The sequence below is a fragment of the Aquarana catesbeiana genome, linkage group LG05 (genome assembly GCF_042186555.1).
Source record: "Aquarana catesbeiana isolate 2022-GZ linkage group LG05, ASM4218655v1, whole genome shotgun sequence".
Taxonomy (NCBI): Eukaryota; Metazoa; Chordata; class Amphibia; order Anura; family Ranidae; genus Aquarana; species Aquarana catesbeiana.
This window is the reverse complement of record NC_133328.1, coordinates 566,635,235-566,659,855: the sequence shown is the minus strand read 5'-3', so window position 1 is coordinate 566,659,855 and position 24,621 is coordinate 566,635,235. Positions and strand designations below refer to the sequence as shown.

At 43.0% G+C, this 24,621-nt stretch overlaps 1 protein-coding gene across 2 annotated transcripts; it reads left to right on the top strand.

The window, feature by feature from the left end:
- Positions 1-1,484: 1,484 nt before the first annotated feature.
- On the top strand, positions 1,485-20,489 carry LOC141145356 (RNA-binding protein 12B-like). Of its 2 annotated transcripts, XM_073631960.1 has the most exons (3): positions 1,498-1,617; positions 5,514-5,563; positions 10,543-20,489. In XM_073631960.1, exon 3 carries the CDS (start codon positions 10,559-10,561, stop codon positions 12,452-12,454), a length of 1,896 nt encoding a protein of 631 aa, XP_073488061.1. In that variant the 5' UTR covers positions 1,498-1,617; positions 5,514-5,563; positions 10,543-10,558; the 3' UTR covers positions 12,455-20,489. The 2 variants fall into 2 exon arrangements, with proteins under 2 accessions (XP_073488060.1, XP_073488061.1); XM_073631959.1 differs by lacking the exon at positions 5,514-5,563 and having other exon boundaries at positions 1,485-1,617.
- The last annotated feature ends 4,132 nt before the right edge of the window (positions 20,490-24,621 follow it).

Sequence of the window (24,621 nt, the reverse complement as noted above, 5' to 3'; positions counted from 1 at the left end):
CAGTCTGTCCCCCAGTATAACCCCCCCCACATCAGTCTGTCCCCCAGTATAACCCCCCTTAGTCTGTCCCCCAGTATAACCCCCCCACATCAGTCTGTCCCCCAGCATAACACCCCACATCAGTCTGTCTCCCAGTATTACCCCCCCCACATCAGTCTGTCCCCCAGCATAACCCCCCACATCAGTCTGTCCCCCAGCATAACCCCCCACATCAGTCTGTCCCCCAGTATACCCCCCCCACATCAGTCTGTCCCCAGTATAACCCCCCTTAGTCTGTCCCCCAGTATAACCCCCCCTTAGTCTGTCCCCCAGTATAACCCCCCCACATCAGTCTGTCCCCCAGTATAACCCCCCCTTAGTCTGTCCCCCAGCATAACCCCCCCACATCAGTCTGTCCCCCAGCATAACCCCCCCACATCAGACTGTCCCCCAGTATAACCCCCCCCACATCAGTCTGTCCCCCAGTATAACCCCCCCCATCAGTCTGTCCCCCAGTATAACCCCCCATCAGTCTGTCCCCCAGTATAACCCCCCATCAGTCTGTCCCGCAGTATAACCCCCCATCAGTCTGTCCCGCAGTATAACCCCCCACATCAGTCTGTCCCCCAGTATAACCCCCCCACATCAGTCTGTCCCCCAGTATAACCCCCCATGTTAGTCTGTAGCCCAGTTAAAGTGTCCTCCCTACCAATAAAATTAAAAGCACTGGAAGCCGAAGGGAGGGGAGAGGGAGATAGGAGGACTGGTGCTGCAGGGCTGCCACTGATATGTGGACTGAAACCCGGACACAGAATTTAAAACCCGGACTGTCCGGGTGAATCCCGGACAGGTGGCAACCCTAAATGGCAAACATGTTTTTATTACAAATTATGTGAGCAGACTGCAGTTCCTCTTTAATCCCCCAAGTGCTTTTTTACCATCTACTATTCCTTTATATTGGCTTTTGAAATTTACAAATGTGGCAATTTAGAAATTGGATGAAAGGTTTAGCACTGGGAAACACTTTTTGAAAGATAAAAAGCACGTTTTATATACAACTATATAAATCGGACAAAAATGAGCGACAGATGAGAAGGAAAGAGGGACTTTGCTCCAAATCAGGAACAGTTGGGAGATATGCAGATGTGAACCTAGCTATTTGTTGTACAGTATGGATAACCTCACAACCCACCATGATTCACATAGACACCTAGTGGCAGGTTGAGCTTCACCAGGTTGAGAAAAATGCGCCAATTGTAACCAGTGCCACAAGTGCCCGTGTCTAAGATGGCCGCCCTTTGACTACCTTTTGTCTGTAATGGAGAATTTATTCTGACAGAATGCCTGCCTCTAAGACGCCCTTGGACCACCTATTATTTGTAAAGGAAGCGCCAGTGCCCGCTTCTAAGATGGCCGCCCATGGACCACCTATTGCCAGACTAATCAAGCCCCAGCGCCCGCCTCTAAGATGGCCGCCCTTGGGACATCTATTGTCTGTGAGCGACGGGCGCAAGCGATGACGTTGTAGGGCGGTCCCCCCCAGGAATCTAGGCGGTTCTGTGGCGGAAGCTCCGGGCGCCATTTTACTACGGAGAGAAGTCGGAGGTCGGTGAGGTGGTGTAGTCGTGTCGGTGTGTGGTAAGTATGGGCTGGGGGGAGGGCGATGGAAGGGTTGGCTCCGTGCTGTGATTAGTGAAGATGGAGGAAGAATGGCGCCATGTTGGGCCTTGGCTCCGGAGCGCCGCGTCTCACATGAATGGAGGATGTGGGCTAAAGTTCGTCTTGGATTTGCCGTAGAGCGAGCCTGTGCTGCGCATGCGGTGTGGAAGAAGGCCTCGTTCACATCTGTGTGTTTTCTTTGTGTTGTGCGACAGAAAAATGCAACCTATTCAGTTGAATGGACTGTCTTATGATAGGCGCACAAAAATATGTCCAGAGCTTCTTTCTGTACTTTCTTTCTTTACCTCAGTTTTCCGCGGGATAAAATGCACATTTCCTTGTCCTGTTTGGGGTGATATTATCAATGTCGCTGTGAGACGCGTTCTGGGGATGCTTTCAGAACGTTCCAATGTAAATGGGGCCTAACAAGCTCACCACCCCCCTCCCCCAGCAGCTCACACTGTTCTGTGCAGTTGCCAAGGGCAACCCAAGATCCTCTGTTGTTATAGGAGTCAGGTTGCCCATAAATGGACCAAAATTCATTCTGTTCAGCAGGGAGCAGCCAAATTCTGATCCATGTATGGGCTCTGTGATTTGTACATTAGTCTGTCTACAGATTGACTTCTCTTCCCTCTCGATGAGCCTGCAGCGCTGATCGTTTTAACTACTTTCTGTCCGGCCTATAGCAGATTGATGGCCAGGCGACGGTCTGACAAAATGTCCTGTGACGAGGCATCAGCTGTATCTCCAAAACCGCACACACTGCGCATGCGCAACGCGTCGTGCATGCCTTCAGCGGCTGTCAGCGCAAACAGGAATTTCCCTGTAAAAAATCCTCGACCGACCTTACTGCGCACGCCAAAAATAAATGAACACTTACGAAACGAATGTATCGTGCGAGTTCAGCTGATTTCAAACCCTCGCCCTTAGTGTGAACGTGGGCTCAAAGAGGAAGTCAGCCCTGGTGGGTTTTACTTCCTCTCTATTTCCCTGCAAAGGTAAAGCATAATGGGCTCCTATGTATCGCATAGGAGCCCATTATGTGTCACTTACCTAAAACCGAAGCCTGCAATGTTCCCGCTGTCCCCACTAGCAGGGAGCGTCCATCTTCACCCCTCTTCCTTCCGGGGCCGCGAACTCCGGCTCTGTGACTGGCCGGAAGTCGCGTGACATCACTCTCGCCAGTCACGACATGACCCCTATTAGAAACGGCACGATGTGTCCCTTCTAAAGTGCGCATGTGCCGTAGTCATCAGCGCTCAGCTTTTTCATAAATATCTCCTAAACCGTGGACGTTTAGGAGATATTTCCAGCACCTACAGGTAAGACTTAATATAGGCTAACGTGTAGGTAAAAGCAGGTGTACAACCACTTTAAGGACAGCTTGTACCAATACTACAGTTATCCTTGAATACTGAAATAAAATTGAAGGTAAAATTATAAAGTATTGCCTTCTGTAATTTTCCTGCTGAAATTTGTTTTACAAATTCTCTGTAGAAGATTTAAGCCTGTGACAACAGTCTATAAAATGATTGGTAATTTTTTTTTTTTTTTTAAATAGTTTCAGGGCTAAATTCATCTTTTGAGTAAAAAGGATTATGCAGCCAAGAGGTCCCAGTAGATTGGTGTAATTGCATAACCTGTAGCCTATTTACAATACCCCCCAAATCTTGTCTTAAAACTTCTATTAGATCCCTTTCACACTGGGGCGCTTTGCAGGCGCTACAGCGCTAAAAATAGCACCTGCAAAGCGCCCTGAAACAGCCGCTGCTGTCTCTCCAATGTGAAAGCCTCGAGGACTTTCACACTGGAGCGGTGCGCTGGCAGGATGCTAAAAAAAGTCCTGCTAGCAGCATCTTTGGAGCGGTGAAGGAGCAGTTTATACACCGCTTCTTCAACGCTCCTGCCCATTGAAATTAACGGGGCAGCGCGGCTATACCAGCGGCATAGCGCTGCAGCAGTGGCGCTTTGCGGGCAGTTTTAACCCTTTTTTCGGCTGCTAGCGCAGGTTAAAACTGCCCTGCTAGAGGACAAATGGCGCAGCTAAAATGACAGTAAAGTGGCACTAGATATAGCGATGCTTTACCACCGATGCCCCCATCGCCCCAGTGTGAAAGGGGCCTTAGTGTTTCCCTATCTTGCCTTGTTGCTTGGATGTGTTCAACATTGAATGTGCACCCCCAGCATTAACTACTTGCCGACCACCCGCCGCAGATGTATTGCGGCAAGGTGGCTTGGCTGTGCAAATCGCCGTAGTGGTACAGCGTTTCGTGTACTAGTTCCATGGGTGCGCGCCGATTGGCCAGGGGGGGAGCCAATCAGCGGGTCCAGCGGACTTGATGGCTGTCCGCGATCGCTCCCAGCAGAGACAGAACAGGGATCTGCCAAAGTAAACAAGGCAGATCTCCGTTCTGTCAGGGGATGACATCTGTCTTCCTGCTAAGCATGAAGAGGAATCTGTGTTCCCCAGTCACACAGTCCTCTATACAGTTAGTAATCACAAACAGGGAACACATTTAACCCTTTGGTCGCCCCTGATGTTAATCCCTTCATTGCCAGTGTCATTAGTACAATGTCAGTGCATATTTTTTTTAGCACTGATCACTGTAATAATGTCACTGGTTCCCAAAAAGTGTCAAAAATGTCAGGTGTCCGATCTGTCCGCCGCAGTCCTGTTAAAAATCGCAGATTGGTGCCATTACTAGTAAAAAAAAAAATAAAAACGCCATAAATCTATCCCCTATTTTGTAGACGCTATAACTTTTGCACTAACCCAATTATAAGCTTATTGTGGTTTTTTAACAAAAATATGTAGAAGAATACATATTGGCCTTAACTGATGAATACATTTTTGTCTTTTTATATATTTTTTTTTTAGATGTGTGTTATAGCAGAAAGGAAAAAGTAATTATTTACTTTTTTTTCAAAATTGTCAGTCTTTTGTTTGTAGCGCAAAAAATAAAAACTGCAGAGGTGATTAAATACCACCAAAAGAAAGATCTATTTGTGGGAAAAAAAGATGTCAATTTTGTTTGGGTGCAACATTGCATGACCATGTAATTGTCAGTTAAAGTAATGCAGTGCCTTATCGCAAAATAATGGTCTGGTCATAAAGGGGGAAAATCTTCCGGTGCTGAAGTGGTTAAAGAAGCAAGTGCTCTCCCTTGTTCAGAAGCTACGCATGCATAATGATTATTCACTTTCCATCCTCCACCATAGCAGCAATGCTGATCTCAGCTGCTGCTACAGCAGAACAGAAAGCGTGGATATGTTGTTTTGGGAGTGCTGCAAATAGCCTACAGGTATTGCAGTTACATTATCCACTTCAATACCGGACTGTTTCCCCCAGTTTTCTATTACTTCTTGACTGCATAGTCCATTTTATTCTAAAGATGAACTTGGCCTTTAAGCCCCATACACATGGGCTGAATGTCAGGGGACATTGGCCGGTTCAATAAAAACCGTCAGACATTCGGGCCGTGTGTATGTCAACTGGTCCGACAGAAGCTGGCCGAGCATGCTGGAAAAACAGCAGTTGACTGGCTTCTGATCAGTGCTCTCAGCCAATGGCTAAGAACGCTGACAGAGTGTTCTGGCGGGGGAGGGGGGGGGGGGTCATCTCCCTGTCAGAAAACAGCTCAGCGGGGGAAATCACTGTACTAACGTCGGATTGTTAGTACAGCGGCTCTGACTAGAGCTGGCTGTCGGGTTGAACAAAAACAAACTTATTAGTGTGTGCTTTAGGGTGTTTTTTTTTCAGATCTGCAGTATTGCCACAGGAAGTGTTAGCATGTTTTTATTGGTTACCCTCACTTTAGCCTGCACCATTCCTATGTCCTTTAAATTTCAATTAACAAACGTTTTTTTTTTCACAGCTAAGTTTAAAGTGTTAAGATCTTCAAGAAATTAAAGGGGTGCATTTTCAGTGAGTACATGTTTTGTGAATTGATTTCAGTTTTCCTAAGTTTCCACAGACTTTATTTGTGGTCATTTCATGAATGCATTTCTTATACAGATTTGTAGGACCTGATTACAGGATAAGTTCCTAGATATTGGTTGGCTTGCTAGTCTGGTAAACATGCTCCATGAGAGCAGAATAGGATAGTTGCATTTTTTTGGTGGGCGAGCTGCAGAAAATGAGAATATACTTAAAGCGGAGTTCCACCCAAAAATAGAACTTCCGCTTTAAGTGTAGTTGACCCTCTGACATGCTACATTTGGCATGTCATTTTTTTGGGGGGGGGGGGGGGCGTATCCTGTTTTTAGAGGCACCCAGCTCCCACTTCCTCCCCTGGCGCCGGAAGGAAGATCACCTCTCCCCCCTCCCTCCAATCTTCTGGGACATGTCACAGAAGATTGCCTGGCCATTTACAGCGCGGCTCGCCCGGCTGTAAAGCCACAGCCGGGCGCCCACAGTTAGAATTCCGGGGAGAGGAGCGAGCCTTCGTGCACCTGCACCGCTGGACCGTGGGACAGGTGAGTGTCTGACTATTAAAAGTCAGCAGCTACACTTTTTGTAGCTGCTAACTTTTAAATGGGTGGAACTCCGTTTTAACATTTAACTCCAGGCAAACCACCAAATACACTGATGAATTACCTTTTTTTAGAGCTGTTCGTCCAGTCTAGATATTTACAAAGTATTGCCCACAGCCTAGCCTTGCAGGGGAGTAAGCCTGGTCTTTTTCTGTTGCAGCTTCATTTTTACTTAGAGCAGGGTTTTTCAACCAGGGTTCCATTGAACCATAGGGTTCCCTCCAAGGTTGCTAGGGGTTCCTTGAGCAAAGAGCAATTTCTGCCCCCCTGACACTATTGATGTTTTTAGCCATCTGTAAAGGGGTAATTCTTTCCAATGACCACAAGTGTAAGTAACGTTATTCTCACTGTCTGTCACATTAATGTATCAATCTTGGGACTGAGCAGTGAAAGGAGAAGCAGTAGACTGATGAGCTCATCTGTCACTCTGTTCACTCTTGTCAGTATTACACTGCAGCACACCTGACTGGCTTCCTTTGCTGCTCCCACCATCCATAATCTGAACATTGCTATACAATAGACTGCAAGAGGTTAATACATCAAATTAAAGTTAAAATCTTTTGGGTTTTTTTTTTTTTTGTTTTGGACAGAGAGGAGAGGGATTAGAACACCTATTAGGTTTTTTGATTGCAGTCCGTGGATTCATTGAATGAGTTTACCAAAAATGGAAATATTGCAGAATATACAGCCTCATTCTACATAACTAAGCTCCATTTCATGCTCAAAAAACTAAATTATTAATGTATCTAAAATAGAAAACTGTCTTTAGATTTTTACTCCAAAGGCATTTTATTAAAATAAATTTGATTAAAAAAAAATCAGATTTAAATAAACAGATTTTTTTTGAAAATCATTGATTTTTAGCCACCCTGGTTGTCTTTAGAAAAGTAATAGAGGGGAAATATTCCAATGGGGGACACTAGTTCCAGTGATCTGGGGGTCCCCAAGGAATTCCCCTAATTTGCAGGGATTTTCTCACTTCCTTTTTTGGCTATGGGACAGGAAGTAAAGGTTTAACTCCCAAATGGGACACTGATGGCAAAAAAATATTGACGGGTTATTATCCCTCCCTTTCTCTATCCCAAATAAAGAAAAAGTTTTGCCTATAGTTCTACTTTAAGGTACTTTACAGTGTTTGCAGTAGGGCTGCAGGTATGCAGTAGGGGCTTCTGGAACTGTCTGGCAAACACGTGCAATGGTGGCTGCTGTCTTTCTGATGCTGTGCCCAGCCGGCGCGTGCACAGTAGGGCCTATTGACGCTCAGGCCATTGCATGTGCAATACTGTACTTAGATTTCAAAGCACAGTACTACACGTGTTGTCCAGAAAGCACCAGCAGCTCTTACTGCGCACACAGTTAAAGAGCACTGAAAGGCGGAGACCCCTATTGTACATGCATCCCACGTGCAAGGCACCAGGTGGCAGTAGTGCGCATGTCAGTGTCATCGGGGAGAGACCCTTTAGGCCAGGGGTGTCCAAACATTTTTCAAAGAGGGCCCGATTTGATGAAGTGAACATGCGTGAGGGCTGACCATTTTCCCTGACATTCTTTAAACCATTAAAATTTGGTCTAAGTGTGTTCATCTGAGCATTAATACACTGCCCAACAAGAATTCTCTTGCCTTTGTGGCTGTGTGTGTGGTAAAGAGATGAGCTTGGGTGTGTTATTTGGATATACCGTATTTATCGGCTTATAACACGGACCTTAACTTTAAAAAGGACGTTTCAGGAAAAAAATCTCAAATTTGAAATAAAGCACTGTGAAGCAAAATAAGGGTCAGTGCCTCTCCATTTGCCATGAATGCAGCACCCCCATTGTCATGAGTGCAGTCTGGTTCATGCCCATCTGCAGCCTTGGAGGAGACCGAGAGGGGATGGGAAGAGCGCCAACAGGACTTTCTTTTACACAGGCCGCCATGTAAACAGGAATTTCTCCTGTATGTACGGCACTCATCCCGTCCCCTCCAAGGCAGCCAGCATATATATCTTTTGTGGCCCCTGGCACTCGGGGATTCGTTGGGGGGCCACAAAAGATATACATGTCAAAATTACCAGGCGGTAGTCTGAAACTGGACATGATTGGACATGCCTGCTTTAGGCAGTAAGTTTTATAGGCTAGTAGTGCTGTAAAACTGAGAATAAGAAGCAGTGGTGACAAGGTATGCCGATACATTTTTTTTTTTTTCTAGGAGGGTTTAATATTTTTTTAGTGATTACAGAGCTGAATTTAGTTTTGAGTTTTATATCCACACGGAGTTCAGCTTTAACTTACTAACTGCTTTTAGTCCTTCAGGGCCTGTGAATCTGGTACACACGTAAGAAATCCACAATGGCTCTCCTAATTATTGTGATCAACTTCCAGGTTGCAAGAAAACTTTCTCTCACCAATGACAAAAGTGTGGGTCAATGCAGTTTAAGGCCCGGTTCACACTTGTGCGATGCAAGAACACCGCAAATCCACTGCGGGTTGCCACATCGCACCGACTCGCATGTCAGTTTACACTGCCATATGGGAATCGCTGGGGAGTGTAAATACATTGTTAACGACACCCCCAGTTCAGCTTGCATATCGCACTGCGAACTGACAGTTCGGACATGAATCGGATCGCATATGTGTGAACACACATGCAATCCGATTCTGGTCCGAACAGAAAAAAGGGTCCTGTGCATGTTTGGACCGAATGCGGTGCAATATTAGCCATACTATCTGTATGGCTGATATCGCACCGCACAGACATCGCATGTAATGTGAACTGCAGTGCGCTGCTAATTACATGCGATGTCTGGCATCGCACAAGTGTGAACCGGGCCTCAAAAGCCTTTGGGCATGTAAAGCTATGCAATGTTGAAAAGGGTCAAAAATGTGTTCCCAGATATGGCTGAGGTAACCTGGCAGCCTTTCTGACAGCACATAATGAGAGGCATGAAAGCCAAGGCTAGACGTTGAGTCCTTAAAGCATTACTTGATGTTTTGGTGACCTTTTAAATGGTTTGTTTGGCCAAAGCTTGTCCAAACTGTCCTTCAAATACTTACATTGGCTATCAGTGCTGTATAAATTGTGTGCGGCCTCAGCTACATACTGTATACAGCGCTGTGTTCAGCAGTGGGATGGGGACTTCCTGTCTCGCTCCCAGAATAAAATTGAGTTGGCTGAGCACTGCTCAGCTATTCACATAGAAGCTTTGTGTTTTATGAATGAATACAGGGCTTCCTTTGGCTGAGGTGGAGATCATGACATCATCTGCTCATCCTCAGGCAATCAGAGGTGCCTTGTATTTATTCAGAAAGCACAAGCTTCCTGTGAGTAGCTCGATTTTGTTTTTGTTGGAAGCCCCCCTGTACCACTGCTGGAACACAGTACTGTATACTGTATGGAGCTAAGGCTCTATACAGTTCACACAGTGCCGCATGTGTTAGTGAAGGTAATAGTCTTCAACAGATCTTTAAATATTTTTTTTCTTAATGTGGATGTAAACCTTCTCCTATACCCAGTAAAGTGAACAGCCTCAGATGATACACTGGGATGAAACAAATCTCCCTACATAAGTTTTATTTGTATATCTGTAGTCTTTCACTTTCTATATTCTTTAGAAAGTGCACATTGTGTTTCAAATTTTTCTTCCTGTTTCAGCAGTGGGAGGGGAGTTTGGGCATACACTGTGTGTGAGCTGATTGGAGAAAAGGAGCACCCCCCTCCCCTTCCACCTAGACAAAGGAAGGAAGAAACTTGCAGAGCTGTACTCCAGCTCTCTGCTAATCTATCTCTAAGTTTCCTCCCCGACACAAATTTCCAACTGATTTTATCTTGTGTGTCGAAGAGCTTGTCATAAGTTCTCATGCTGATAACCGGGGAACGGAGCAGCAGAAAGACACAGGACTTAGGACTTTGGAGAGAGATAAGTAAACACAGATAAAGATATATATACAGAGATATTTGTCCAGGTCAGATTTCATGAATAGGGTTTACATCCACTTTAAGTTATGCTGAGAAAATGGGGACATTTAAAGTAGGTATTATCCCAACTTGGCTGCAAAAGGAGAAGTGTACTTTATTGCTTTAAAATTTAACTGCACCTTATCCAGCGATATATATCTGATGAAACCTCACAGCTGCTTGTTAAAATCTTCTTTGCTGGGCTTATGCTTACATTCATTCCTATGGGAGGAGTTCATACTTGACCGGAGCACAGATAAGATTGAATGGAGGGTGCAGCTTAGAGGGTTTTGACAAGTGGCTCTGCAGCTTTCCCAGCAATATCTCGCTGTATTGGACACAGATGAGTAAAAGACTTGCAGGGAGGCCATCTAAGGTGCAGGAACGCTTAGTTTTAAACCAAGGGGTTTAATTATTGTGTACTTTTTTGTTTGCAGGTGTAAATTCTAAAGGATGGCAGTAGTAATCCGCTTACAGGGGCTTCCTGGTACTGCTGGTTCAGTTGATATTCGGCATTTCTTCAGTGGACTGAATATCCCTGATGGAGGTGTGCACATTATCGGTGGTAAACTTGGTGAAGCCTTCATTATATTTGCAACAGATGAAGATGCCAGACGTGCTATGAGTCGAAATGGTGGTGTTATTAAGACTTCACACGTTCAGCTTTTTCTCAGCAGCAAGGCAGAAATGCAAAATACTCTGGAAATGAGTCGTAGAGGTAACAGAAAGCATCCAGCGGTACCACCTGGTAATGATACATTTGGTGCAAAGAAAGGGGTCAACCCAAAAAAGTTTGACAAAGGCACCTCTGAACCTGGTGTGGACAACAGTGGTACAAAACACAATGAAGCATATGCAATGAAGTATGACAGGAGAGAAGCGAAAAATTCCAAAAATGTTGATACCGTTTATATGTTTTTGTATGGGCTTCCATACAGTGCAACAGAGGAAGATGTCAGGAAGTTCTTTGCTGGCCTAGATGTGGTCGAGGTCCTCTTCCAATGCCGTAAAAATGGGCTTAAAAATGGAAATGGTTATGTGAAATTTGGAAGTGTAAAGGATGCGAATGCAGCCCTTGCTCGTGATAATGAGTATATTGGTGAAAGGTTTATCTCTCTTAAGAAGGCAACTGAAGAGCAGTGGATCACTGCTGGTGGGCATGTAGGTGGACTGCATCCCAAACAACCCAGGAAACCAAGGTCAAGGTCCAGATCTCCACTAAATCAGCAGCTTTATGTACACTTGAAGAACTTGTCATATAGCGTGGATAAGCAAAATATTAAGAATTTTTTGGGTTTGCCCGACCTTCCTGATTCACAGATAAAGTTCTTGCTTGACAGGCACCAGAACAGAACAAGAGAAGGGTTTCTCATGGTAAGAAGTGAGCGGCAGTTTGAAAAGTGCCTAGCTTTGAACAAAAGCAATTTTAATGGTCGGCAAATTTTTATAAATCCCATTCCCCGAAAAGAAATGTTGGATTTGATAGAGTCCTTTGAAAGTCGATCTCCTCCTAAAGTGGAGAATTTCACTGGTGATTATGCAAGTAGAGACCATGCTCCCATTAAAAGATGTGTATACCTGAGGAATTTTCCATTCGATGTAACCAAAGCTGAAGTTCTGAGATTTTTGGCTGGATTTCCTGTGCGCGACGAAGATGTTTACTTGCTTTTTGACAGCAATGGAGTCGGGCTTGGGGAGGCATTGGTGAAGTTTCCCACGGAACAGCAAGCTTTTCTCGCTGAAAGTTTGAATCGCCAACGATTCTTGGATACAGAAGTCCTCCTGAGACGTATTTCTGATGAACAGATGAAAGAGTTTGGCGTTGTTGTTGATAAACCACTGGAAAAGGTGTTGGCCCATTCACCGCTGTACAGAGACGAGTACAGTTTACGTGATCCTATTGAACGGCCTTATGCCTTGCGTGATGATTTGGCTTATGGCCGTGGAGATTTTAGAGGTTCTCCAGAAAGATTTCAAGGCTCTAACCCATTGGATTTTATTGGTAAAGGTGAACATGCTGGAAAGTTTGACAGAGGCGGCCAAGGTGACATCGATTACTATCATTCTTTACCATACAGTGGCCAAGGTGTGGAAGGCAGGCCAGCAGGTGCTATTGTACGTATGAAGAATCTGCCATACAAAGCCACTAGGGAAGAAATTTTAGATTTTTTCTATGGTTACAATATAACTCGTGAGTCTGTAAAAATCAAATATAACGAAGGTGGGATGGCAACAGGACTTGCCACAGCCTACTTTGACAACTATGATGAGGCCATGGCTGCTGTTAATGAACTTAATGAGAGGCCCATTGGAACACGCAAAATCGGTTTATCTTTGTCATATCCTTGATGGGAAGTTAAAAAAAGAAAGATGATTTGAATATTTCAGTAATCCATTGTACTACTCTTCAATGAGACTTCGGAATATTTTTTACAGATGGATGTTTTTTTCTTTAATTTTTTCCTTAATTGACGATCAGAGCATTCCATATTCTTATAAGCTGTAAATATAGTGACCACATTTGACTTCTCTGGTTGTATACTCATTTTGATTAAAGCGTTCTATGTGTCCATACCTATGCCTGGGCATTTAATTGGCAAAGATGCCATCGCAAAATATCTGTAGGCACGGTTTTCTCTTTAGTTGAAGCAGACTTTGGAACTTCTTGATATACTTAAGTCTGGAATTGAAAGGCCGTTATCTTTACTGTAACATCGCTATAATTAAGGGATCTTCTTTTTGCAATTTTTACCTTTCATATTTTGTATGACAGGTGATCAGGCCCCACATCCCCAGTCCAGACATTGGACAGTTTAGAGTAAACTGTAAAAACATGACATCCCTTGGAAAGCCCACATTGTTTCACCCAGTAAAGGGAATTCAGAATCTTATAATGAAACATGTCTTGTGTTCATATTTTCAATATGAATATTAGAGACTGCTTAAATGGATTTGTATGGTTTGACTTCTGTTTATTTGGTCATGTAATTGTCCATTTAACGGTCAGCAAGACGCCTTTTTTTTAGGCTACCGGTCTTAGCTGTAATTGGACAATTATATTTTGCTGTCGATTTAAAGTGTCAAAGATGGTGATCTCTTTGGCTATTCTATGTGCAGCCCCCCTTCCCTTTTTTTTTCCTCTATAGGGTTTGCTAGGAAATTGATGATCAGTTGACTGCATTTGTTATTTTTAAGTGAGCATGGGAAGCTCTACAAAGTGTGAAGGTTCTATTTGTGTAGCAAACACATTATGGTAAAGGATACAATGAGCAAGAGATTTGGAAAGGTACAAACTATGGAATTCTATCTTAACCTATAGGAGTCTTGGCAAAATGACATGTCTTTAGGATGGTTGTGACAGCATCTTCCCCACTTTCCAATTCCTAATATCTGATATGAAATGTCATGTTTTTCAATACATAGTGATCTACTGTGAGCGTTTTTCTTGTTTTTTTGACAGAAAAGTAGTCAGCTTGGGGAAGCATTGGTGAATTTTCCCGCTGAACAGCAAGCTTTTCTTGCTGAAAGTTTGAATCGTCATTTCTTAGATACAGGAGTCCACCTGAGATGTATATCTCATGAACAAATGAAGGAATTTGGTGTCTTTTAATGTTAGGCTGGTGGTAATTAAGTACAGAGATTAATATAATGTACATATACCTATTGAACAGTGTTATGCCTTGCATGTTGACTTGGCTTATGGTCAAGGCCATTTCAGAGGTTCTCCAGAAAGGTTTTGAGGCTGTAACCCATTGGATTTTGTTGGTCAAGAGGAACTTACTAAAAAGTGTGATGGGAAGACAAAAGTTATATCACTTACAATCTTTACCATTTCATAGCCAAGGTTTGTCATCAGTTGCTATTGTACATATGAAGGATCTGCCATACAAAGCCACTATGAAAGGCATTTTTAGACTTTTTTTTTTTTTCTATGGTTGCAATATAACTCAGGATTCAGTAGAAATCCAACTCCACCAAGAATGAAATGGCAACAGGACTTGCCACAGTCTACTTTGAAAACTAGGATGATGCAATGGCTGGTGTTAACGAAAGACCCATTATATTTTGCTGTAAATTCAAAGCGTAAAAAAAAGGTGATCTTTGACCATCTTAATGGTACGAGCCCCCCCTTCCTTCCCTTTTTTTTTTTTTTACAGGGTATGTTGGGAAATTGATCTGTCTGCATTTATTTTCAAATCTTGGAAGATGAAGCGTGCAGGTTCTAGTTGTGTAGGAAACGCATTATGGTTAAGGATACAAAATGACAGGTCTTTGTGATGGCATCGTCCCACTTTTACGTTACTAATTTCTGATCTCAAATGTTGCATTTTTTTTAAAACATAGTATTCTACTTTGAGAATATTTGTTGTACTTCCTTTTACAAGTAAGACGTTGCTCTTCTGATATCTACGTGTGATTAGGATTCATGAAACACAGAAGTAAAAACATAACTGTGTTCCTAGTTTTGAGGGTTTTTTTGTTTTAACAACCAGATTTAAGATTTGATAAATTTATGTATATTTTAAGTTGAAAGACTTGATACAGGGCATGTGGTTTGTTAAAATTGTTGGATGTACATGCTTCTTTTTTGTTTGTTACTGCTCTGATGCTGCCAGTGTTTTTTGGCTAAATGGGTATATTGAGGTTCTCGGTAAAGGAATAGGATGTGTTCTGTAGATCCTGATTTTAGGTCTTTGCCCCTTGTATCAGCATTGTGCGCTTATTGGACTAACAAAGCTGGGCTACAATGAGTCAGCAACTGAGCCCAACTGTGGAAAAGGAGGATTTCAAACAGCCATTTGCAGCAATGTATAAGATGTGGTGAGTTTCACCTTCCAAAGAGGTTTTGATTTCAGAGAAAAACAATGTACGTTTTGTTGAAGTTGGGCAATATTCTTTTGTGGAGAAATCCAGTTTTCTGTTGGCTTGTGCTCCTGGAAAGGATAAGGATATGGAAGACATCACAGGATCCCTCCAGCAAGGTGTCATAAAAGGTAGTCTGGCTGATTCATTTTTACCACGTTTTTAGTTCCCCTTTACCTTTCTATAGGTAAAAATGGTTACCTATCCAAATTGACACAGACTTTTCAGCGGAGTAATGCTCACTGTCATAGTTCTAGGAAGGAACCTTTGTTACATGCGATGGCTTTTAGGCTGTGATTTATTCTGGGAAAGAATATTGAGTGTGAGCTGAAACACTATCACCAACCTAATGTGCAACCGTTGTGTGAATCATTGAGTTGGAAATTGTCTAACATTCTGGCTCTGGTTTTTGCACTACTTTTTTGTACTTTGATTTGTTTGGAATATAGTTTTGGAGAACACTTGTTTCTAGTACATAGGTGGTTGTCTCAGCATTGAGGAAGTGATGCTCTGAAAGCTCTTCAGATATGGGATTGGTACAATTTCCTTTTTTTTTCTTCCCCTTTCCAGGGTAGTGGAGCACCAGTGCTATACTGTATGTTACTACTGAATGCTTCTGATGCTATTTAGGGTTTTCAGATAACCTAGTGTTAGTGAAGAATTCTGCCAAGACTAAGCACCACTGATTAAGTAAATGGACATGTAAGGGTTCGTAAAAAGTACAGTAATTTTCCACTAAGGCATTAAATATGTAAAGTGAACTGCCTGATGCTAGTTTTTAGTATAGGTAGGGGTAAAGTGTGGGGGGAGTAGATTTTAAAGTCTAATGTACAGTGGTTTGCGAAAGTATTCGGCCCCCTTGAACTTTTCAACCTTTTGCCACATTTCAGGCTTCAAACATAAAGATATAACATTTTTATTTTTTGTGAAGAATCACCAACAAGTGGGACACAATTGTGAAGTGGAACGAAATCTTTTGGATTTTTGAAACTTTTTTAACTAATAAAAAAATGAAAAGTGGGGCGTGCAGAATTATTCGGCCCCCTTGCGTTTAATACTTTGTAGAGCCACCTTTTGCTGCGATTACAGCTGCAAGTCGCTTGGGGTATGTCTCTATCAGTTTTGCACATCGAGAGTCTGAAATTCTTGCCCATTCTTCCTTGCAAAACAGCTCGAGCTCAGTGAGGTTGGATGGAGAGCGTTTGTGAACAGCAGTTTTCAGCTCTTTCCACAGATTCTCGATTGGATTCAGGTCTGGACTTTGACTTGGCCATTCTAACACCTGGATACGTTTATTTGTGAACCATTCCTTTGTAGATTTTGCTGTATGTTTGGGATCATTGTCTTGTTGAAAGATAAATCTCCGTCCCAGTTTCAGGTCTTTTGCAGACTCCAACAGGTTTTCATCCAGAATGGTCCTGTATTTGGCTGCATCCATCTTCCCCTCAATTTTAACCATCTTCCTTGTCCCTGCTGAAGAAAAGCAGGCCCAAACCATGATGCTGCCACCACCACGTTTGACAGTGGGGATGGTGTGTTGAGTGTGATGAGCTGTGTTGCTTTTACGCCAAACATATCGTTTTGCATTGTGGCCAAAAAGTTCGATTTTGGTTTCATCGGACCAGAGCACCTTCTTCCACATGTTTGGTGTGTCTCCCAGGTGGCTTGTGGCAAACTTTAGACGAGACTTTTTATGGATATCTTTGAGAAATGGCTTTCTTCTTGCCATTCTTCCATAAAGGCCAGATTTGTGCAGTGTACGACTGATTGTTGTCCTATGGACAGACTCTCCCACCTCAGCTGTAGTTCTCTGCAGTTCATCCAGAGTGATCATGGGCCTCTTGGCTGCATCTCTGATCGGTCTTCTCCTTGTCTGAGCTGAAAGTTTAGAGGGACAGCCAGGTCTTCATAGATTTGCAGTGGTCTGATACTCCTTCCATTTCAAAATGATCGCTTGCACAGTGCTCCTTGGGATGTTTAAAGCTTGGGAAATCTTTTTGTATCCAAATCTGGCTTTAAACTTCTCCACAACAGTATTACGGACCTGCCTGGTGTGTTCCTTGGCCTTCATGATGATCTCTGTGCTTTCAACAGAACCCTGAGACTATCAGAGCAGGTGCATTTATACAGAGACTTGATTACACACAGGTGGATTCTATTTATCACCATCAGTCATTTAGGACAACATTGGATCATTCAGAGATCCTCGCTGAACTTCTGGAGTGAGTTTGCAGCACTGAAAGTAAAGGGGCCGAATCATTTTGCACGCACCACTTTTCAGTTTTTTAATTGCTAAAAAAGTTTAAAATATCCAATAGATTTCGTTCCACTTCACAATTGTGTCCCACTTGTTGGTGATTCTTCACAAAAAATTAAAATTTTATATCTTTATGTTTGAAGCCTGAAATGTGTACACAGGGACAATGTGTATGCCAATGCCTATTTAAAGCAGGTTTCTTTCACCCCGATGTGCATCTCTGCCTTCTAGTGCCCTCCTAAACAGGGGAACCAGCTGAAATGACCTGGACTGAGTTTCACACCCTGCAAGTCTCTTTGGTTGATAGGAGCAATATGATTCTCATGCATGTGCTTTTCTGAGGATTCCTTGTAGTGTTTAAGGGGGTTTCTACTAGAAAGTGAAAACTCTTCTACCTTCTACAGCGTGGCTCAAGCTTTTTCATTTTAGGTTTAAAAGTATAAAAGATTTCTAAGGCCCCATACACACTATTAGATTTTCTGCAGATTTTTGTCTTCAGATTTACCAAGACCGTGTAGTGTAAGGGCCTGCCTGATTGCTTACAAATTGAAACTCTTAAGGTTTGACCTCATATTATATGGTTTTGGTAAATCTGAAGACAAAAATCTGCAGAACATCTAATGGTGTGTAGAGGGGTTTAAGACTATGTTCCAAGCACCCTGTTATAAACAGGATTACTCTGGTTTTGCTGATTAATCTTACTACTCCATTCTATGGTAATTGATTGGTTGGAACTTTACACAATTAAAGTAACAATACAGATGCATAAACAAAAACTCTTAATAAAGATCTTGAATCCTGTTGTTCTTGAGTGTGTGTATATATAATGTGTGTATGTGTATATATATATATATTGCATGCACCCAATTTCCTATAATTTTGTTTCTTTAAAGCACAACTCTAGGCAAAAAAGTTTTAACTGCTTATTTTTGCAATGGGCAAATAGCCTATACTCACCCGATCTTAAGTTCCACCAGCGAACAGCAATCCCCCCATGTGATTCAGCGGTGGACTGTTCCTGACATCCTCACTTACAAAGCAGGGCTATGGGCTTGATAGGGTCAGGAACAGGCCACCACACTAGATGGGAAGCATCAGGTAAGTAGATCTCCAATTTCCACCCCCTGGGCAAAAATGAACAATTAAACTTTTTTTTTTTTTTTTTTTTAGCCTGGAGTTGGGGCTTTAAAAAAAAAAAACAAAACATCTCCTGAGGATAATTGAGGCTACTAATTGCCAATGTGTCCCCTTGGAACAAACATGCAATTTAAATAGATTTGTCTGCATTCTAATTTTAGAGTTATGCAGCCTTGTTCCAGGTCTGTGCACTGACTGGATAACTAGCATCTGCAAAAGGGGATTGGCAATGGTAGGCCCAATGGGCCTGTCGGGAAATGTTACGGAAAATGTTGCCACCAATTTTCTACTGGGCGTGCAACCAGATGGTAAAACAGAGAGACCAATAACAAAGCTTGGATACAAGAATGAAGACTGGTATGGTTCTCTAATGCTATTGCAAAAGCTATACAGGAATAGATAAAAACACTCATCATAAGGAAAAGAACAAGAGAGCAATCTTCAAAGGGGTTTTCAGTATACATTTACACACAACCGGCCCCTACCTCAGAAATCGGTATCTAAATATCTGGTATAGTAAAGAGCTTCTGCAAAGTAGATGTCACTGCTCCTGCTCTAGCTAATCAAAATAAAGTTCTCAGAAAAGGAGAGGAAACCTGTCCAAGGTATGTTGTAAATAATAAAGATAAAATGTGAGTATAAATGCTCAATGTATAATGTGTAAAAAAAAAAAAAAAAAGGGATCTAACCTGTAAGAGTAGTCCACTCTTTAAGCAGCCAACTATAAGGACCAGAAAATGAGCCAAAAATATCCATTGGTAGTGTAGTGACATCTGCAAAGCAAGTGTTGGCTAAAAGCATGTCCTTAAACACTCAGTAGCTAGTCTCCATCATGGCGGTGCGATGATGTGGATCGCAGACTGCTCAGTCATTGAGCCATGCATGTGAGGTAGCCAGCTCCATTCAAGAGAAGATGAAGGTGTGACCATATCGCAAAGCCGCTGAGGCATAGTAAGTAACACTGCCCGGAGCAGACCAAAGGGGCAACGGCAGCAACGCAGGCGTGGCCCTATCCTAATGGCTGAGCCTGCACCCAGAGTAATCTAGGAGACCAGTGACATGGAAAACCAAGTTGTACATCAATACTACCAAGTCCTAAAGTCTAAGCTAAGTAGAGAATTGAAGGTAGAGAAGAGTTGACGGGGACTGGATGAGAAGGTGTTAATGAGAGTGGTTATATGTGAAGAGATTGAGCTGGGGAGTAAAGTGATCTGGCTATTATCAGGGTAGAGGTATTGGAAGCCCTGGGAGGTTATTACTGGCCCATTAGAGAGAATAGCAGGGACCCAAGTACAGGGCCTTGAGGTACCCCAACAGAAAGTAGAAGAGTGGAGGCGATAGCATTGTATGTGACACTGAAAGTGCACTGAGATGCAAAATGGAAAAGCAGAGTTATGAAGCGCAAAAGAGTGGAGTTTATTGTAGAGAAGTGGGTGGTTGACTGTGTTGAAGGTAGCAGAAAGGTTTATGAGTATGGAGCAATGGCCGCTAGTTAGTATTTCATTAGTGAGTTTTAGTAGGGCACTTTCAGTAGAATGTTGCAGGCAGAAGTCAGACTGTAGGAGTAAAGAACATTGTTATCAGTGAGGTAGCAACTCATACAGGTGTGGACAAGACATTCAAGAAGCTTGGAGGCAAATGGGATCAGAGAGATGGGTCTTAAGTTGATCAGACAAGTGGGAGCCAGGGAGTATGTATAAATATTATCTATAAATAGAAATCCCTAATGGACATCAGTCATGGCTTTATTGTACACTATACAACTTATCTATACTTGAAAAGAAGTGGAATTTAGTTCTAGGAAGTGCTTGGAGTTAAACACTTGCTGATCACTATAGCTGAATAACAATTACAGTGCGGCTGGCCACTGCTGGGAGGGCGTCATAAGACGCCCCCTCCCTTAATTACGCCCGCCATGAGGCACGCTCTGATCGCAGTGTCCTCTGGATACAGCTGATCACAAATTGGGGTAAAGAGCCAATCAGCGGCTCTTTACCATGTGATCAACTGTGACATGTCCATTAGGTAAATATAATATATTATTTATGACTAATTGACATTTTGCTGGTATTTTTTAATCTTTCATTTTTACTCAATTGTAAAATAAAATGTGATGCTTTTACCAAATATGGGTCTGGGTACCTTAAAAGTGCATTGTGTGTGTGTGTGTTCTAATATTGTTTATTTTAGTACAATTTGCATTAAGAAAAGAATGTTATCTCTCAAAATATACATTAGCAATGGGGTTCTTATTGCTCTTACAGGTTCTCAGAGTCTAATGGGTTAATTTACTGCATTATAGGTGCTGAAATTTTTATTCTCAGTAGAAAGATTTATGATTTTGCTATTTAAAGCGGGGTTCCACTCAAAATTTTAACTTTAATCTTGCCCCCTTCAGTTAATTGCATAGATGTTCAAATGCCGCACGAAAATTTTTTTATTGCTGTAATTACCTTTATATTGTACTTTATTTTGGCACTTCCTGTCTCTCCTCCTATGGGAGTAGGTGTGTTTATTGCCTTTCCCGGGCGCCACACGCCGCCTGGGAGCTTAGTGTCAGGCTTCCCAAGATTCAGTGCGGAAACAATGATCATACGCGTGAACAAGCTGTGAATGAACAGCATTCACCTCATCCAGGAAATCAATGCTTGTGGGCTTCACATGCCCACAGACAAGATGGAAACAGCCAGCATCACATTTTTTAAGTAAAAAAATACTTATATTACACCCAAACTGTGAGTATTATTTTGGGATTAGCAGTGTCTCAATGACCTAAAAAAAAAAAAAGATTGGTTGCCAGAATCCCGCTTTAAGCTTGAAAATGGCCCCTAATGTGTTTGATTTTCAGCACTTTTCTGTCACAAATACCACATTATAACTAGGTGTTAAAGTGATTGTAGTCTTGTTTAAACAAAAAAAAAATCAATCATGTTATACTTACCCCCTCTGTGCAGTTGGTTTTGCATATAGCAGCCCGGATTCTCCCCTTTTCAGGGGCACCCAAGCCGAGTCACAGCTCCATGTCTCCATTTGGACACAGAGCCCTGGCCCCACCCCCTCTCTCCTGTTTGGCTAACTGACAGCCACGGCAGCCAATGGTGCCACTGCTGTGTCTTAGCCAATCAGGAGAGTCCCGGATTGCTAAGACACAAGTGGACTTTGCTAGAGAGGGATGGGGCTCAGGTAAGTAATTAGGGGGTGCTGGGGAGGCTGCTACACACAGAAAGTTTTTTATCTTGATGCATAGAATGCATTAAGATAAAAAATATTCTGCTTTTACAACTCCTTTAAGAGAGTGAACACCAGGGAGACTTTGGTGTAATGAATTAACTTATAAAGTGCTTTAAAGGATGCAGAAATATTTAAAGCGGAGTTCCAGTTGTTTTTTTCATTTATTAAAAGTCAGCAGCTACAAAAAGTGTAGCTGCTGTCTTTTAATAAACACACACTCACCTGTCACTCGATCTGGCCGCCTGAACCCTCGCTCTTCTCCCCGGCATTACAAGTGTGGGCACCCAGCTGTGATGGCTTGAGGCTTCACAGCTGGGTGCACACTGCACATGCGTGAGTTGCGCTGTATTTCCTCAGTGGCCGGGCAATCTTCTGGGATCTGTGACATATCCCAGAAGATTGCAGGGAGGAGGAGAGGAGAGCTTCCGCTTGAGTCGCCTAGGCCAGTTGTTCTCAACCTTAGTCCTCAAGTGCCCCCAACAGGCCATGTTTTGGGAATTTCTCTTAGATAAAATAGCTGTCCAAAATACCAAGTCATTGACTCTTATTTAAAGTACCTGTACAAGATAAAGGAAAACCTGCAAAGATGGCCTGTTGGGGGGGTACTTGAGGACTGAGGTTGAGAACCACTGGCCTAGGCGGTCCAAGCGGAGTACCTGTCAAAACTAGGTCGCCGCCGCCCCCCCCCCCCCCAAAAAAAAAATAAAGACATGCCAGGTGTGGCATGTAAGGGGGTGAGGAGACCTTAAAGCGGAGCTTCCACTTTGGGGTGGAAATAATCTTTAAACAAAGATTTGTCTCCCAGTACCATAGAGGACTGTACTTGGACTGCCTATTTGTAATTGTTGTGAAGAAGTGGGATGTAAACAATTCTGTGGACCTTGGTAAGTTATAGATGTAAAAAGGTACATAGGATATGGACTATTTGTTAAACAAGAAACTCATGAGGGTTATACACAATATATGCCCATAAGGAATAATCCACAACTGCCTGAAGTGGCGAAATTTAAGTTTTGATTTGTGGAAAAAGGTAGGTATTATATTTCTTAGCCAACTTTATGATAATGGCGTTTTGCAATCATTTGATTAATTGACAGTGAAATATCATTTGTCTAATACAGTAAAACCTTGGATTACCAGCATAATTCCGGAAACATTTTTGTAATCCAAAGCACTCGTATATCAAAGCAAATTTCCCCATAAGAAATAATGGAAACTCAGATGATTCCTTCCACAACCATTTATTCATAGGTCTTTCAGTTTATAGTCCATATAAAAAGATTATAGCAACGTGATAGGTTATGTAACCATAATAGGGATTAGAAGCAAAATCCAGCAGGAGCTACTGAGTATAAAAGAAAAGGGAGGCGCCTCTAAGTGTAGCAATATGGTTACATTTAATGATGGTACAACATTTAGCAACTCGCATGATTGATTAAAACAGGCACACCTAAGTATGCAAGCATCTGGGGTAAAGCTGTCCACATTCTCCGCACCGCTGGCTTTTACTGCTATCAGTCTGCAATCATGACTGGGAAGACTACCCTGAAAGCGAGGCTTGAAGCACTCGTGGATCGCAGCGCGGAAGGGATGGCATTGATCGATGTGCGGAGGACGGTCTATGTGGACAGCTTTAGCTCGGATGCCTGCATACTTGTATAGATGTTAGGGGTGTTGAAATTAATCGCTGCATCGCGATTCAGGTGTCCCCGATGCGGCATACCACCAGAAAAACAATTGCCGGGTGACGTCATCCCGACTTGCCCCACCCCTCCCAGGAGAGCGCTCTGAGCGTATTGCTAAAATTACTGTGTTTTAATAAATTCCGTGTTACAATCAATGAAGTGCCCCGATGTATGTGCTTTTTAAAAAAATATATAGAACTTCTTACCAAATTTCACAGTACAATACATGCCGCTCATGTGACTGCCCTGCCCGCCCGCCTCTCTCCACTCATGTCTCTCCTGACATCAGTGGGGAATTCTCAGCTCCGCCCGCTGGCTGTAGGGGAGGGCGGGGCTGAGAATTCCCCGCTGACATCAGGAGAGACGTGAGAGGGCAGGGCAGTCACATGAGTGGCATGTATTGTACTGTGAAATTTGGTAACTTCCATATTTTTTTTTTAAAAAGCACATACAGAGGGGCACTTCATTGATTGTAACCCTGGATTTATTAAAACACAGTAATTTTAACAACAGTAAATAGAGTACAAATGTGTTTGTACTCTACTTACACCTCACGCTTTGTGTTGACAGTTCCCCGGGTGAAGTGATGGCTGCATTTGACAGGCACAAGTGGCTGCGTTTGACGGGCGCAGTGAGGCTGCAATTGATGGGGAGGTTCAGTATTTTTCAGTTTGTGCCCCCCAAAAATTTTGAGCATCAGCTGCCACTGGTCAGCACAGAGACAGTACAGGGAACTTCACAGGGCTGTTTGTCAGCTGTGGATTTTAATCCCTCCTGACCTCCCAGCAGCAGTGTGTGTGAATGTCTGTACCCTGTAGTGCACTTTTTAAGGGAGTGAGGTTATTTTTAATTCAAAGCGGAGTTCCAGTCAATTTTTTGTTTATTAAAAGTCAGCAGCTACAAAAAAAAGTGTAGCTTTTGACTTTTAATAAAGACACTCGCCTGTCCCACAATCCAGAGGCGTGGCCACCAAACCCTCCTCTCCCCTGCCTGTCCACGGCGCTGGCAATACTAGAGTGGGCATCCGGCTGTGACAGCTTGCAGCTTCACAGCTGGGTGCACGTCTCACTGCGCTGTCCTGCATAGCCGGGCAATCTTTTGGGACCTGTGATGTGTCCCAGAGGATTGCAGGGAGGAAGGGCTGCCTAGGCAGCCCAAGCGGAAGTGGGAGCTCGTCGGTAATTGTGATGAGTCATCGAATCGTTGACCAGATAATCGAATCGTGAGACCAGTGATCTAAGATGCACACCATTAGATGTATGTGCCTGTTTTAATAATTAGCCATGTGAGTTGCTAAATGTTGTACCTTCATTAAATGTAACCATATTGCTACACTCAGAGGC

Excerpts from the sequence above, each read along its gene's own strand:
- LOC141145356 (XM_073631959.1), top strand. The coding sequence starts at position 10,559 with ATGGCAGTAGTAATCCGCTTACAGGGGCTTCCTGGTACTGCTGGTTCA.